The 18,111-nt window shown below is 37.0% G+C and overlaps 1 protein-coding gene and 1 long non-coding RNA gene across 7 annotated transcripts; one reads left to right on the forward strand and one right to left on the reverse strand.

Moving 5' to 3' along the window:
- Positions 1-1,989: 1,989 nt before the first annotated feature.
- LOC107553317 (platelet endothelial cell adhesion molecule-like) lies at positions 1,990-16,836 on the reverse strand. 6 transcript variants are annotated; one of them, XM_016235509.1, is made up of 16 exons: positions 16,703-16,836; positions 16,542-16,559; positions 14,962-15,255; positions 14,610-14,888; positions 14,246-14,515; positions 13,620-13,889; positions 13,235-13,516; positions 12,457-12,735; positions 11,650-11,751; positions 11,538-11,568; positions 11,221-11,297; positions 4,287-4,331; positions 4,048-4,140; positions 3,624-3,677; positions 3,466-3,488; positions 1,990-2,269 (listed from the first exon to the last, which is right to left on the reverse strand). In XM_016235509.1, the coding sequence occupies exons 1-16, from the start codon at positions 16,770-16,772 to the stop codon at positions 2,213-2,215; spliced, it is 2,244 nt and encodes a 747-aa protein (XP_016090995.1). In that variant the 5' UTR covers positions 16,773-16,836; the 3' UTR covers positions 1,990-2,212. The 6 variants fall into 6 exon arrangements, with proteins under 6 accessions (XP_016090995.1, XP_016090996.1, XP_016090997.1 ...); XM_016235510.1 differs by lacking the exon at positions 3,466-3,488 and having other exon boundaries at positions 1,990-2,265; XM_016235511.1 differs by lacking the exon at positions 3,466-3,488.
- On the forward strand, positions 6,165-17,109 carry LOC107553318 (uncharacterized). Its single transcript, XR_001604958.1, has 3 exons — positions 6,165-6,240; positions 8,239-8,241; positions 17,097-17,109. It is a non-coding gene; the product is annotated as an uncharacterized lncRNA (long non-coding RNA).
- The last annotated feature ends 1,002 nt before the right edge of the window (positions 17,110-18,111 follow it).

Here is an 18,111-nt window from a genome sequence, read left to right on the forward strand (position 1 = left end):
AAAATAATTTACATAAAGCTTTAATTTTTACATTACACATTATACTGAACAACAATCAATTTGTGGGTCAATAACCAGCCAATTGTGTGAATAATCGCTTTTCTCCGCTAGATGGCACAAGTGAACTATGTGCAGATGCCACACATAAACAGCACAAAGAATTTCATTCCTGATTTCTGTTGTGGCTTATTTGTGAAACATGGTTTAGTATTGTTTTCACATATTGCCTTGCAGTTATTTGTAATACAGTTGCATAATTTGAGATTATACTGCCAAGAAAAATGAATTGGTCCACACACTTTAACTGATTTTTTCCCCCTTCAAATGATAGGGCTGGAAAAAAGAGCCTCAGAAAAGTTGTTGATTAGTCTTGACTTCCTGTTTCACTAGGCTATAAATATGAGGTGACACACAGGCTAATTTCTATAGGTTTTCCTCACTATGGGAAAGACCTGAAAAAACAACGATTTGTGGGAAAAAAAAAAATTTTCAGCTCACAAATCAATAAGATTTAATGGAAATGGCAATGAGATGATTATTTGATGGTCGAAACACTCATTTGCACTTATTTGTTTGGGAAGGTTTTCACAAACAAACAAAAAAAAAAATTCAAATAAGCAAGCATAATTTGCTAAAGTATTTTAAAACCACAAACAGAAAACACAGTTCAGTTTCCTCAAAACTGGTTTCCCTGAAATGAAAGATGATAGTCCAGGACCAGATGTTTTTTTTCTGTTGTTATTACCAAGAATTGCCACGACCCCACAATGAAAATAACACAATATTATGCATGAAAGCTGACTGTTTTTCAAAAGATTTTCTCCTCTAGAGAAGCATTCACAAATTTACAGTGAATATCAATAAACTGTACGGGGAGATCTTGTTGTTTGAGAAGTATTAGTAACAGGAACTAACACGAGCTCTGTTTGGTTAACAAAGAATAGTCAGCTAAGGAAAACAGATGAGACCAAAATGCTACTTTTTTTGGTATAGACTGAAAGTCAGCCAAATAGAAACGTTCCTTATCCCCACTGTGGAGTATGATTTTGGATCTTTAATGCTGTGAGGCTAATTGTTTTCCAAAGGCCCTGGACAACTTATTAGGATACATGTTATCATAACCTCCAGATTTTAAATCAACACCTCAGTGACAGCAAGCGTTAACTGGACTCTGGTTGGCTCCTTCAATAGGACAATGATCCACACCTCAATATCAACACAAAAATGATTCACTGCCCATTGTACATAGCAGTCCCTTGACCCAAACTTCAAAGAAAACCTGTGTAATAAGCTGTTCAAGAAAGTCCAAAAGGACCTCTGAAACTGGAGGATCTGGAGAGATTTCTGTATGGAGGACAGATGTATGGAGGACAGATGTTTCTTGACAGATGTTCATCCACCTTATTACACATTATAGGAGAAATCTTGGCAAAGAAATCTTTTTACTGAATTATTTAACTTTAATTTAATTGCTTTAATTACTAATTAAGATTACATTTTGTGAATGCATTGAATGAATGACCAAGTGGATAATCACCAAAGACACATTTCCATGTTTCTCCTATTATACCAAGGGTGCCAATATTTGTGAAGCTTACTGTATGTACACTTAGTGATGTCACGCTAGATGAGCTAAGGGTGGGACTGGCATTCACTAGCCATTATCATCTTTTCCCAGTGGAACCCAAAGGGAAATTCTTTGTTTTGGTTTCCTTTAGCTAATGCTAAACGTTAGATTATTTTTGTCAGTAGATGAAAGCATTTTGGCCGAAGATAAACGTATGACTTTATCTCTTATGTGAGCTGATATCCAACTAACTGCTGTAGCAGTTTGCATCACATCATTCAATGCAGTGTACACAGGGTACAAAAAGACAACTGATCCGTAATTTCAACTTCATAGACAGAAAAGTCATTGAGGTTTTAGAGTTACAATATATTTAACACAGAAAGTCAAATAAATCATTTCACTTTATTAAAAATGCAACCTTGTGAAAAGCATGTGGTTTTTAGTACCGACTATACACAAAATAGTATAGCACTGTGACAAATAGGACAAACAATCAATCATATGAGGAAAGGGAACTTAATGATTAAATCAGTGTTTTTTTGTTGTTCTTTTTAAAGAGAATGTTGGTGGAGGACACAGAAGATTGATGGTACATAGGCCACAGTAGTCCAGAGGGAGGTGAGGGATGCTGACTGACTTCTATCAGTCCACTGGTTCAGGAAGATCATGGTTGAGTTCAGCATATTCTAACAGGCCTTGCTACAAAAATACAAGCACAAAATTAACTGATGAGATGTATTGTCCTCATTTTCAGAAATCATATTTAATGAAAATCTGTTTATGTTAGTAACATCCTCAAAAAGGAAAGGAAAGGTGTCCCATACTCGGAATTTGTGCTCTGCATTTCACCCATCCAAGTGCACACAAAGCAGTGAATAGTGAACAAACACACATGGTAAACACACACCTGGAGCAGTGGGCAGCCATTCTTGCTGCGGTATGGAAGGTGGAGAGCACTCTCCCCAACCCACCCCCTCCCCCTCCCCTCCCCCACACACACACGACTGCCCCAGCGGAGAAGGAAACATTTCTCTCTTGTCATTCCAACTCTGTTGGAAATCCATATACTCTATCAGAGATGTACACATAATGAGGAAGAGGAGGTGAAAACCCCAGAAGGGAAAATTGGGTTGATGTCAGTTTCAATGTTTTACACTCATCGGAGTTATTCTGTCTCATAATTTTGCTGTACTTCTGTCTTCCTTTCCTCTGGCCTTTCACAGAGTTTATGAAGTCACTGTGTGACTGCTCTCTGTAAATTCTGGCCCTCTGTTCAAGAGGAAACCACAGCCCTGCTATTTGTTCCCATTTGGAAAGTCTGACTGGTGCTTCCCGCTTCACTTACTGTAGACAGAGTTTACAAAACACACACATTCAGTCCTCCATGTGAGTATGTTACATCATCCCACAGAAAACTAAGATCACATTTAGAGTTCTCTGGTCAGGTGCAGTGATGTGCTGCATCACACACGTAAAATATTGCTCATGAAATTAACTTAACAAGTCTCAGATTGCCCTTTGTTAATGAACAAGATGCATGCTTTGATTGAGATTTTAAGTAATTTGCTTAAAAAAAGTAAATAAAAGCTGATGAGTTGCATGTCTTCACTCTTCAGATATTTGTATAAAAAAATTAAGGTAATGGAAAAAAAAGTGTGAATTTCACTGCAGTAGACAACAAAACAAACCATGTTATACAAACAAATTATGCTGGACCTGGGGTATTTAATCATTTTTAATGTAAGCCATGTCGAACATTAAAAACATAGTTTAACATTATACTTTCTTAACTTTTGAAATACACAGGTGATCTCTAAATTATTTCAAAGGTCAGGCAGCAGGATGGAAAGAATGCTTATAAGGTCATAAGAAGTGAGAGAATTAAGGTCACTTACATGGTTAACATGTTCAACAGCCCCTGTACAAATAGTATGAATTAGAAAAAGACATCAATTACAACACAACCCACTGCTCTGTGTGTTTGCATTACAGAATGTCATAGGAACTTTTTGTGTGTAAATGTATTTGCTCCTTTTTGCAATGTTGTTTGTACCTTGAGTGGTCTGAAGCTCACTGTACACAGTATCTGTGCCTTTCTTCAGAGGAACTATAGTACAAAAGAAAAAAAAATATATGTTTAGGATATATCTTAAAGTAAAGAAGAAAGAGGTAGTATAAATAATAATTGTTTTGAAATGCACACTGTAATTCTGGATAATGTAAGTAAGAAGCTATTGGAGTTAGCAGGAACCTAATTAGTCTGGCTTTTCCTGTTTAAAAGATGTCTCTAGAAAGTAACCACTGTAATTAAAATCAAGGGCTCTTGATAATTTGGATGGTTAGACCCCACCCAGGAAGTGGTTTTTCTCTAATCAGCTCATGCATGCCAGGGAATCATAATGTTCCTATTCAAAAGGCAAGAGGAGTGAGAGGATAAAAAAAAAGACATGGATATAGTTTTAAAACGTTGAACTTACGCCGTGTAGGATCTACAGGTTGAGGATGAACCACCTCTGTATACTCTACATGACCTTCATTTGTGGACCCTAGGCTGTCCTGGTCAGCAACATCTGGTGAAAAAACAAACATCAATACAAAAATACAAAATGAGATAGGTTAGAATCATTTCAGGTAGGCCTGTATGTTGCAGGTAAATACTAGTAGCTTGGGGAATGCATGGAAATCAGTATGATTTCAGTATGAAGTGTTGACTCACCTGGAGGTCTTTCACTCCAAACACTCTCTTTGCTATGCACCACCACTGAAACACACAGCAAAAATAGTGCATCAGCCATGGCCATTTACATGCCACTGATCTAAAGTGAAATCAAATTAGCTGAAGTACACACACATATATACATACAGGTGCATCTCAATACATTAGAATGTCGTGGAAAAGTTCATTTATTTCAGTAATTCAACTCAAATTGTGAAATTCGTGTATTAAATAAATTCAATGCACACAGACTGAAGTAGTTTAAGTCTTTGGTTCTTTTTATTGGGATGATTTTGGCTCACATTTAACAAAAACCCACCAATTCACTATCTCAACAAATTAGAATATGGTGACATGCCAATCAGCTAATCAACTCAAAATATCTGAAAAGGTTTCCTGAGCCTTCAAAAATCCACGACATTCTAATTTATTGAGATGCACCTATATATATATATACAATCCTGCCCCTAGACAGTGGAAATTAATATTAGCTGGTTCAGTCCCAACACATACAGTACCAGGATGATGAAGATGAAACAAAGGTGGACATTTCAGCAAGACGATGATCCCAAACACAGCCAAGGAAACTCTCGATTGTTTCAGAGAAAGAAAACAAAGCTGCTAGAATGACCCAGCCAATCACCTGACTTGAATACAATAGAAAATAAAAACTAAAGATCAGAGTTCATAGAAGAGGCCCACAGAACCTTCAAGATTTGAAGACTGAGTGAAAGAATGGGACAAAATCACACCTGAGCAATGTATGCGACTAGTTTCTCCATACAGGAGGCGTCTTGAAGCTGTCATTACCAACAAAGGCTTTTGTACAAAGTATTAAATAAATGTCAGTAGTTCAACACTTTTCCCCTGTATCCTTCCATTTTATTACACATAACTTAATTTCTGAATGTATTTGTTTTGTTTTATTTGTATATATGGATTACTTGGGTTGGTACCGACATCTGATGAAAATTTTATGTCAACAGCACCTTTAGAAATATATTTACTGAGAATAAAGGTGACGTGTTCAATACTTATTTTACCCGCTGTATATACAGTATATACCAAATCTATAAATTCAAATTTCAGCATGTTGTATGTGTTAGGATTAATCAGTGATTAATAAGTCAATTCCCTAAACTAAGCAGAACAGCTTTTGTATCCAATTTAACTACAATCACTGTATCTCCTGAACCTGTGACCTGCTTTTAGACATTGCATCTGAAGTAAACTGTTTGGTCTGGACTCTGGTGACACTGTACTACCAGACAAATACAAAAGCAGGAAACTGTTCATAAAATAAATATATATGCAAAGTCAACATTGCCGCTTCAAATTTTCTCAAAATATTTAAACCAAAGGAGGTGAATCTTAATAACTAAATTTTAAACGAAGGTTAAAGGTCAGAAATAAATAAATGATACCTGGTTTATATGACACCTAGTTAATTCAAATATGTTAAAAGAGACAGAATGTTGAAAGAGTTTTTGATAATCTTAATATGTTAGGGAATAAATTCCAAATGAGGTAATTCCAAATAAAGAATTTTATTAGATTTTAAGTGCCTACCAAATCTTGTTTCATGTACCAAATACATACACACATTTTTATAGAATATTTAACAGTAAATAAAGCATTAAAACAGATCCTTTTAGAGTAAAATTAAACAAACAACATCAATTAATAAACAAACATATGATGATGGAAGCAAAAGCACATACTGTATGCAAGCAAAGCAATGAAATTAGAGAAAAAGCACATAGTGAACAGATGATTCAGATGCTGTTAAGATGAATAATGACCCAAACTGCTGTGATATGGGAGATATGGGAAACATTTTTCAAAAATCCAGTCATGTTACCAATCCACAGTTGAATTCCCCTTTTCCTTGTTTAAAATGGAATGATCTGAAAAACTAAAAAGATCTGACGTGGTTCTAAAAAGCCTCTTTTAAGTCATGGTTTTCATAACTTCCTGAAAATCTTGGACCCTTCACTACACTGTTCATAGGATTCTTTAGTTGTTCCCATTAATTGAGGTGATCTCATGTCCCATAGGTCACCTTCCCCGTCAAGGCATCAAAGTGTAGCTCTGCGCCTGGAATTAGACAGTGAATTTGCCAGTGTCACACAGCGTCTTAATACAGTAACGTTTAGTTGCCATTGGTGACTAAATATCATGATCATAGATTAAGTGATGTAAACATAGATGGCAAAGTCTGAATACTCCTGGTCTGTCATCTTGACTCATGAACAGGATGTGTGTGTGTGTTTGGTAAAACAGCGAATGTGAGGGGGACACTTTGTAAGTATGTGGACACTTCAACATGTAGTAATCTTAATCTGTTCCACACAGTAGCAAGTTGCTCCACCATTGACTTAAGATGAGCTCCCTCATCCTAATTAGAATTGGTTTATTGGGTAGATATGACAAACACACTTTGGGGTACAGTGCAGTGTTTGGCATGTCCCAAAACTACAGAATGAACTTCCATCCACAAGACCGACAGTTTTCAGAAACTCCTGCAGGTGTCTGATGATCATATAAGGACTCAATATGAAATAGGTCTATACATACAGTGCTGCTTGAAAGTCTGTGAACCCTTTAGAATTTTATTTTATATTTCTGTATAAATATGACCCAAAACAATTAGATTTTCACTCAAATCCTGAAAGTAGACAGAGAAGCCAATCAAATGTCATTTTTTTATTGAGAAAAATGATCTGGTGTTAAATATTTGTGAGTGGCAAAAGTATGTGTATCTTTGCTTTCAGTATCTGGTTTGAACCCCTTTTGCAGCAATAATTGCAAGTAACGTTTCTTGTAACTGCTGATCATCCTGCACAACGGCTTGCAGGAATTTTAGCCCATTCCTCAGTACAGAACCACTTCAACTCTGTGATGTTGGTGGGTTTCCTCCTATGAACTGCTTGCTTCAGGTACTTCCACAAAATTTCAATTGGATTAAGGTCCGGAATTTGACTCAGTCATTTCAAAACATTGGCTCAGTTTCTTTTCTCTCTTGCTCCGTTTTTTTCACAAGTTCATCAAACAACTGTGGTAAGTAAGAATCATTCATCAATCACGGTGAGTAAAGGCTTCTTCTCCTGCTATTGTTGTTTGCACCGCTTGCCATATGTATAGTTTATCTCTCTCTGTCGATGACGAGGGATTCACATGTGATAAATGCAGGGAAATAGTTAGGCTGACAGAGAAGATTTCAGAATTAGAGACACGCATCCAAACTTTAATTGAGGACAGTAAGAATGTGAGGGCTCTAGATACGGCTTTGGATGCGACTAGCTCAGGGAGTCCTGTGCATTGTTTGGTTCCGGTAACAGAGCCTCCGCAGAAGGGCAAGTGGGTGACTGTGAGGCGACAAAGTCGCGGGTCAAAACACCGCTCTTCCGTTCCGATCAAAACATTAAACAGGTTCTCCCCACTCAGTGACGCACCCACTGAGAAACATGATCAAAGTGCTCTAATTATTGGCGATTCTATTGTACGGAATGTGAAAATAGAGACACCAGCCACTATAGTCCAATGTTTACCGGGAGCCAGAGCGCCTGACATCTTGGCAAATTTAAAAGTGCCGGCTAAACGTAAATACAGTAAGATTGTTATTCACGCCGGCGCTAATGATGTTTGACTTCGCCAGTCGGAGATCACTAAAAATAACATTAAAGAGGTGTGTGAACTTGCAAGCATGATGTCAGACACTGTAATATGCTCTGGTCCCCTCCCTGCTTACCGTGGCGAAGAGATACTGTACATAGCAGACTCTCGTCACTCAACGGCTGGATGTCTAAGTGGTGCCCGCAGAATAACATAGGTTTCATAGATAATTGGATGAGTTTTTGGGGCAGACCTGACCTGTTGAAAAGAGATGGTCTTCATCCCTCCTGGGGTGGTGCCGCTCTTCTCTCTAGAAATATGGCACATAGTCTTAGAGTTTGTACTTGACTAACTGGGGCCCAGGTCAGGAAGCAGACAGACTGGCTAAACCAACCGTCTGCTAGCCGCCTCATGTCACAGAAATCAGTTAATTCTCAGCACATAGAAACTCTTTCACCTAGATATCACACTATAGAAATTTTGTCTGTTCCCCGAACTAGAAAATACAAAAAACATCTAAACCAATTTAAGAGTAACAGATTAATTGATGTTCAACAAATAAAAAACAGATGCAATACGGATAAACAAATGATAAAGCTTGGCTTATTGAATATCAGGTCCCTTCCTACGAAAGCACTTTTTGTAAATTATATGATCACTGATCATAAACTGGATGTGCTCTGTTTGACAGAAACCTGGCTAAAACCTGATGATTACATTATTTTAAATGAGTCTACCCCCCAAGATTACTGTTATAAACATGAGCCATGTTCAAAAGGTAAAGGGGGAGGTAATTTTGTCTGTTCCCCGAACTAGAAAATACAAAAAACATCTAAACCAATTTAAGAGTAACAGATTAATTGATGTTCAACAAATAAAAAACAGATGCAATACGGATAAACAAATGATAAAGCTTGGCTTATTGAATATCAGGTCCCTTCCTACGAAAGCACTTTTTGTAAATTATATGATCACTGATCATAAACTGGATGTGCTCTGTTTGACAGAAACCTGGCTAAAACCTGATGATTACATTATTTTAAATGAGTCTACCCCCCAAGATTACTGTTATAAACATGAGCCATGTTCAAAAGGTAAAGGGGGAGGTGTTGCTTCAATTTATAACAATGTTTTCAGTATTTCTCAGAGGGCGGGCTTCAAGTATAACTCGTTTAAAGTAATGGTGCTTCATATAACATTGTCCAGAGAAACAAGTGTTAATGATAAATTCCCTGTGTCGTTTGTACTGGCTACTGTATACAGGCCACCAGGGCACCATACAGACTTTATTAAAGAATGTGCTGATTTTATATCCGAATTAGTGCTGGCTGCAGATAAAGTTTTAATTGTTGGTGATTTTAATATCCATGCTGATAATGAAAAATATGCATTGGGATCAGCATTCATAGACATTCTGAACTCTATTGGGGTTAGACAACACGTGTCAGGACCTACTCATTGTCGAAATCATACTCTAGATTTAATACTGTCACATGGAATTGATGTTGATGGTGTTGAAATTATGCAGCCAAGCAATGATATTTCAGATCATTATTTAGTCTTGTGCAAACTTCATATAGCTAAAACTGTAAATTCTACTCCTTGTTACAAGTATGGTAGAACCATCACTTCTACCACAAAACACTGCTTTGTAAGTAATCTTCCTGATTTATCCCAATTCCTTAGCATATCCAAAACCTCAGAACAACTTGATGATGTAACAAAAACTATGGACTCTCTTTTTTCTAGCATTTTAAATACAGTTGCTCCTTTACGCTTAAGGAAGATTAAGGAAAACAGTCTGACACCGTGGTATAGTGAGCACACTCGCACCCTAAAGAGAGCAGCCCGGAAAATGGAGCGCAGTTGGAGGAAAACAAAACTAGAGGTATTTCATATTGCTTGGCGGGAAAGTAACCTCTCCTACAGAAAAGCATAAAAAACTGCTAGATCTGATTACTTTTCTTATCTTTTAGAAGAAAACAAACATAACCCCTGAAAAATGGTATCATAGTACTGAGACTGCTCTAATTAGAGTTACAAATGGCCTGCTCTTATCATCTGATTGTGGTTGTATCTCTCTATTAGTGCTATTGGATCTTAGCGCTGCATTCAACACTATTCTCTTGCATAGACTAGAAAACTTTGTTGGCATTAATGGAAGTGCATTAGCATGGTTCAAATCGTACTTATATGACCGCCATCAATTCGTGGACCAGATGCAGCAAAACAGGCCCAAACCATGATACTACCACCACCATGTTTCACAGATGGCATAAGGTTCTTGTGCTGGAATGCAGTGTTTTCTTTCTCCAAACATAACGCATTTCATTTAATCCAAAATGTTCTATTTTGGTCTCATCCATCCACAAAACATTTCTCCAGTATTCCTCTGGCTTGTCCACATGATCTTTAGCAAACTGCAGACTGGCAGCAATGTTCTTTTTGGAGAGCAGTGGCTTTCTCCTTGCGACTCTGCCATGGACACCATGGTTGTTCAGTGTTCTCCTGATGATGGACTCATAAACATTATCCAATGTGAGAAAGGCCTTAAGCTGCTTAGAAGTTAGCTTGCAGTCCTTTGAAACCTAGTGTTCTTTGTTGGTGGAGCACTCCTGGGGAAGGTAACAGTGGTCTTGAATTTCCTCCGTTTGTACACAATCTGTCTGACTGTGGATTTGTGGAGTCCAAACTCTTTAGAGATGGCAAACCTTTTCTAGCCTGATGAGCAACACCAACTCTTTTTCTGAGGTCCTCAGAGATCAAATTTTTTCGTGCCATGATACACTTCCACAAACATGACCAAACTTTGATAGATCCCTGTTCTTTAAATAAAACAGGGCAAACACACTGACACCTGATAGTCATCTCACTGATTAAAAACACCTCTGAACAGATGGACTCTAATTTCACCTTCAAATTAACAGCTAATCCTAGAGATTCACATACTTTTGCTGATCACAGATATGTAATATTGGATAATTTTCCTGAATAAATAAATGACAAAGTATATATGTCATCTCATTTGTTTGATTGGGTTCTCTTTGTCAATTTTCAGGACTTGCATGAAAATCTGATGATTTTTTTGGGGTTATATTTATGCAGCAATATAGACAATTCTAAAGGGTTCACAAACGTTCAAGCAGCACCACATATATATATATATATATATATAGTCAGGGTTGGTCAGTCTTGCAAGAGTTTGGGTCTGAACAGGTAATATAAATAACCACAACATGAACTGGTGAACTAGAGTGAAAAAATGAATGGAGTGGATGATGACTGTGGATGAACAAAAATAAAAATATAAAGAGACTACCTGTGTGGTCGCTATAATGGGTGTCATGGGTAAGACTCAGGGTTAAAGAGTCATCTGATTTAGGGCTTGCAGGCTTTCTGAGGAATGGTGAGAGAAAAACAAACAAATGTACTTATTAAATACTCTCCACTACCTAAATTTCCTGGTTTTCTATGAATATTACTCCTTTTAAAACAGATTTGTCTGTTTGGGACCACATGACTTGTAAAGGCATGGTCAGATGAGTGTAGCGACTATTAAATAACACAAAACCACCTCATCTTGTCTCTCTAATGCCTTCAACTCAGACCAACTTAAACATAAGCCAGTCGACTCACATTGATAGTTTGGCAGCCATCTCTCTTTTACCTGTGACAGAAAGAAAAGTTGAAAAGGAAATTTGGTTCACAGGTCAGACAGGTGATGCAGGGGGGCTGTAGGACTCTCTACCTCGCTTGGCCTTGTAGCGCATAACGATGAAAAGGACCAGCAGGGCCACTAAAAGCATGCAGAACGCAGCAATCAAAGCCTTTTTCCACTTTGCCAGGCTCACTATAGAGTGGACACATACAGAGAGAATGAGTAGATGGCAAACAACATGGACTTTCTTTTTTTACCTTACAGATTTTAGATGTTAGATAAAATGTTGCATATTTGGTTTCTTTAAAAGAATAGGTCACCAAAAAGTAAAAATCGCTTTTGAAATATTTATGATTTTCTTTCTTCCATGGAACACAGGAGGGGTTTTGAACTGCAGAATGTTCTTGCTGCGTTTTTCCAATATAATGAAACTGAAAGGTGACCATGGCTGTCAAACAATACTTTCATTGAATAACGATTTAAATGTCAATGTGTTCCTCACATAAACATACTGCATGGCTTCAAAAAATAACCATGACACATACTTTAGGCAAAGGTGGTTAAACAGCAGAGTGGCAGTGCCACTTTACAGGTAAGAAAAAAAGGCACATAGAGCATGTTATTCTATATGCACAGGCTCAAGAACAAAGTAAACTAAGTAAAGGATTCAAGATGGGTGCGATTTAACTTTTCACTCTCTGCAAAAAGTTTGAAATGAAGGTTTTTGAACGTCTTAAAGAGTGAACAAATGTAATGCAATCTCTCATAAAAACAGCACATGCAATAATCATAAAAGTTCAGAAAAAGACACTTTTTAAAATGTATTTATGTATTAAGTTTAAATGTTGTTTCATAAAATTGATTATAGTGTTGATGCTAAAGAAAGATAAATCTCACCTTCGACTGTGACTGTGTCACTCTTTATCAAAGCATCTGCCTGGTTATTTGCCTCACAATAATAATTTCCACTGTGCTGTCTATTTACTGCACTCAGATCATATGAGGATGAATTACTTTGAACTGTGATGCTGTAGATTTCTGTGCCACTGCCTCCATAAAAACTAAAACTAATAGGTGGAGAGCCTTTTGGAATGTTACATATCAGGGTAACATCACTGCCCTCTTCAATGTTTCCTGGAACTGGAATGACTGTCAGTAAGGGCTTCCCTACTGGAACTAAAAACAAGAGAACAGTAAACTCAATGAAGTAAACAGATTTTACGAAAAGACATAACATTATAAATAAGTGGTTCTCAACCAGGGGGCCAGGACTAACTAATAAACTGTTATAAACATAAAAATAGTCTAAACCCAATCAGGGGGGCTCTGAGTCAAAAAGGTTCAGAACCACAGCATTTAAATCATATAAATGAAATGACATTATAGTACAATCCACTGGACCCAAACTTTCCTTCTAAAATCCTGTTCAAACTATTGAAATATACTACATTGAAATGTAATACTATATTACATAGAATTAACACAATCAGTTACATTTGAATATGCACATGCAGAACTCAAAATGTTTTATATATGTCTTTCTTTAATCATTGGCTAATAATGATTTTAGATTCAAAATGTAAACAAATCAACTCTAAAATACTCAATAAATTCACAGATTCTATTTGTACACTACTGACTTCTTAGACCTCAAATATCTTTATGATGACCTCACCTATTACAGTCACATGCAGCCTTTCACTCATCTTGCTTGAGACTTGGCCATTATTCTCTGCTTCACACATATAACTGCTGATGTCCGAAGGAGTTGATATCATGGCTAAGAAACTAGCCTTCTCATGAAGGTCAGACACCTCAGTCCTGTTCAGGGTAATGTTGTTTCTCTTCAGTGAGTAGATAATTGGCAGACTTCCATTGTCAGAGTGGCAATGAATCCAAAATGACTCATTCATGATAACAGGACCATCAACTGAGATCTCAGGCTTTGAAACGAGAACTTAAGAGAAACAATGGTTAATTAACAAAAAAAGTGTTGTGTCTTTTATATTGATAATATTTTTTGTTTTCCTAGACAAAGTGGATGAGAAGGCACTGCCTACCTTTTGCTTCAAACAGCACCCTCTCGCTCTTTTTGATAATCCCTTTGGCTTCAGCAACACATATATATTTCCCATTGGACGCTTTGCCTGCAGTGCCACTGTATATGCTACCATTTATTACAGGTGTTTTGTCTTGGAATATTGAGTATCTTATATCATCCTTTCGAATCCTCTCCGAGGCAAAGCTGCTGATTTGACAGCCGATGGTGACGTGTTCTCCCTCAAAAACCTCAGTTGGGTGAATGCTCAGGAAAGGCATGGAGAAAAGCTCTGAGGCAAAAATATACAAACAGTTATCAAAGCATAATGTATTTAAAAGTGTTTGGGTAGACAAGACCAGACTGTGCTTAATGCTCACTGCCTTTCAGTATGAAAGCAAAAAAGGGTCTAAAATACATCTTCTAAGGTGTGACCGCAGCTAAGGATTTTCACACAAAAAAGTTTCAGCATCTGAAGACTTGTAATATAACATAAAATTCACATTGACCAATTTCTATAGCTTTATTATGCTATTTTTGTCCTTTCTGCATACTGATGACCCATGGTCATGAAGTTAATCTTATATTAAGGTGAAATTTCACAAAGAATACATTAGGAAATATTGATAAGCGTTCATTGTCTCTCACCTTTTACAGTGATGTTCATAGCGGAGGTTTTAGAAACACCACCAAGCCTTGAGATGCACTCATATTCCCCAGAGTCATTAGCCTTAGCAGACATTTTGTAATCTGTCTGTGTCATGTTCAAACTGAGCATGGTATGTCCATGGATGAGATTGATTTTGAGATCAGAATTTCTTTGGTAAGTCGTATCTACACTGCAGCTGAAGGTTATGAGATCTCCTTCAATGACATATGTTGATGGATTGACTTTAATATTGGGATTGATCTCCAGCTCTGAATTGGAAAGGAATGTGGACATGTTTACACTTCCTGGATGAACAAATATATTTATTATACAGTATACTATGAAAAATATATATTGACGTACCTTGAATGTCAAGACTGATCACATTACTGTCATTAGAGCGTTCTATTGTGCTATGCAATTTAACAGAATAGTAGCAAAATATATTCACAGTTCCTTTAGTAAGGGCTAGCTGCCGCTCAACTCGGTGACTGACTGTGCTCTCCGTGTAGAGTTCCTCAAATCCATCACTAAAGATAAATGTCAAAGAACCTATTTCTCCCTCTGCTGTACAGACAGCAGTAACATCATCTCCTTCTCTCAGTTTCAGTTTATCCACTGTTAGGACTGGTGTCTGAAGACCTGCAGAAACATCAGCAGATATTAGGATTCTGAGAGCAATTCTTCAACACATTGAACTGATGTGTTCCTCTACCTTTCACTGTCAGGTCTTTGACACTGCTCTCCTTCTTTTGCTCCTCAATGACAACAGCACATTTATATTTCCCAGAGTGGGCCATTCTGGCATCTGGTATAGAGTAGAGGTGGTCCGTAGAACTGGTCTGGTCAGTATTTAATGGCTGAAAATCTTTGTAGAAGTTGTATTTATAGTTTGGGTGAGACCCCAGCTTGTGGCTCACTTCTGCCTGACATTTCAATGACACATTTGTACCTCTTTCAATTTCGTTTCTCGGATGGATAATGAGTTGCACACTTTTTATGACAGACTCTGTGGAGAAATAAAGCAATTTTACCACTTAGATGGTGGTGGGTGTTTCAAGGAATGAGATTCTGCATCACAGAAATTAATTCCACTCAAACTGCTACTGGTTACAGTTTACACTGCAGCAGAAGACTGATTCAACTAAACTGTGGTGGTGTAAAATGTAATCAGATTTACTTCAATTAACTACTGAAGCCCTGAACTATCTTATGAGCATACTGATCTTAGCCCCTTAGTGGTTCATTTAGCATTGCATTTGATATTCTTACAACAGTCCTATTAGCCTTATTATCTGCCCCCCTTATTGGTGCCCTATGGTGTACATAAACGTTGGGGCGGATAGGAAAATAGTTAAACGTATTTAGAAGCTTCCATCTCTGGGGATGAGAGTTATTTTAGAAACGTCTATCTGCACCCATTCACACGCACAAATGGCAGAAACCAACACATAATTTCATAATTTTGCAATAATATGTATGTAATACTTATGTATGTAAGTTTCAATGCAGTTGCAGTTTCAATGTCACATTAACAATGAAACTACATTAAATATTTGGGTAGTTCACAAATGGACATGTAGAGTCAACATACAGTATAGATTAAACTGACAGACTTAACTTTTCTTTTCTAGTTCATTGTAATGGACCAGCGGTGTGACAGATTAATGCATTTTTATATTAATATTCCATATAAGCAAGCAAGTAAAGTAGTAGGTAAGTATGTAAAGTTCCAACTAATTAGTATTAGTGATGAAAATCTTTATTTGTAATAAACAGACCACACCGCAGGACTGAATAAATGAGCAGTTCCAAAAAGCTGTCAAAGTTAATAATATGAGCTAAAACTTATTACAATACACATAGCTTTACCAGTTATAATGATATGCAGATTATCAGATTTTGATTCAAGCTTATAATGTTTGGCTATCGAATTCTAAGAGCATCATGCCAAAAGCGAATGACGAATTACATCACACGGCTTACTTAAGTCCTCATGTCTCTACCACTTCCCACTACTTTCCAGAACCAGGGCATGTGACAATACACATAAACATGTTTTCAAAAACAAATAGTACAAAGTCACAAAATGTTTTTGTCCAAATTATAAGGATTTCTATTATTAATAAATGTGAGGTCAAACCGTTCCAAATCCCTATTACGATTGAATTTAACAAACCAAAATCAACCACTTCACACAGTAAAATTGTACAGATTCCACTGATAAATGACTATGATTAACATTTTGAAACTGAATAACTTAATACAAGGCTGAGAATTGTGTGATTTACAGACCTGCACAGGCTTCCTCTGCTGATGGTGTTATATGTTGTCAAAGACAGTTAGACCAAAAAAAGAAAGAAAAAAAGACAAAAATCAAGACAAGTTTATATCCAAACCAACCTTAACATCCACTTGAACCAGTATTGAGCGACTAGAAATAAAAGTGTCCTTACAGGTGAAGAGGAAGAGGAGGAGGTGGCACAAGGTGCCCATCTTTAGAGAGAGCTGAATCTTCACCCACATGGCTGAGCACTTCTAACTAGTGTGTACGCATGTTTTGCTGTAGAACAAAGTGAAGTGAAGAGCGAGGGAGGAGTTGTGTATGAAGGGCTTTACCTCTGCCTAGTTATCACTTCACACAGCCTCTGTTCTCTTAATTTCACAGGAAGTGAGTGTTGCTTCCTGGGGAAATGAGGCCCAGAGTTGGAATGTTCACTCTGGCTGGATTTGCGTCTCTCTGACGAAGCAGGAGGATGGTTCAGTGGACAGGAGTTGGAGGTGAACCTGTGTCATTACTCTTCAGGTAAAAGCCTTCTATTTCCAGTTGTAACCAGCAGAGAACAACAGAGAAATGCTTTAAAAAAAAAACTAAACTAAACTAAAACCCTAAAGTAAACTGCTCACTGATTACTACTTCTGTAACAGTGATTCTGTCTTTGAAAACAAGCAGAAGCCAAGTTCTCACATGGACGTGCATTGTTCCTGAAAACAAATGTTTTTCAAGAATGCAAGAATATATATATATAGTAATAATAGCACTTAACATAAAAAAACATGACATGTTGACCTAAGACAACATTAGGAGGACCTGGGAAAAATTATGACAGAAACAAATGGACAAATAAACAAAGTGACAAATACTGCAAATTGTACATTTACATTTCTGGTTTATTTGAATGCTTGCTATTCGTCTTTTAAACCATGGTGATTTATTTGAATGCTTGCTATTCGTCTTTTAAACCATGGTGAAAAAGCAGTCTACAGCCACAGAAAAACACCTGATTGTTTCAATTCATTTAACTAATTTATCTTTTTCTTTAAAATGTTAAAACCCAAAAGAGGATTAGTAGAGCAGTGATTTCCAATCTGGTGAAGGCAGAGTACATCCCCCACTCCCTGACAAGGAGCTGAAAATGTAATCTTATACTGGCACAATTCATGAACAAATCCACTGGTAAGTGCTAAACCAAATTCTCCTTTAGATGAAAACAAATGTCCAAAGGGGGCAGAAAATCTAAAAAGAGACTGAGAGTCCTAAGGAAAGGTGACGGACAAATAAAAGTGCTTTCTCTTTCCCTTCAGTGATTAATGCAACAACAGCAAGAGAATGGCAGCCACACCAAGAAATGCAAGCCAAAAATACAAACAAAGAAAAAAAGAAGGACAGTAAATGAAGAGATTAAATAAAATAAAAAAAAGTAAACTTATCTGGTTAAAAATAAAATACAGATATTACATAAACCATTAACAACATAACATTAACATTATCAGTGACACATCAGAAAAGCAGGGCACTAAAGTTGATGGAAAACTACATACAATGACGTTTTACCTTCATCATCTCATAATACAGAACAGTAGA

This window comes from Sinocyclocheilus grahami, unplaced genomic scaffold (genome assembly GCF_001515645.1).
Source record: "Sinocyclocheilus grahami isolate Dianchi unplaced genomic scaffold, SAMN03320097.WGS_v1.1 scaffold469.1, whole genome shotgun sequence".
NCBI classification, from domain to species: Eukaryota; Metazoa; Chordata; class Actinopteri; order Cypriniformes; family Cyprinidae; genus Sinocyclocheilus; species Sinocyclocheilus grahami.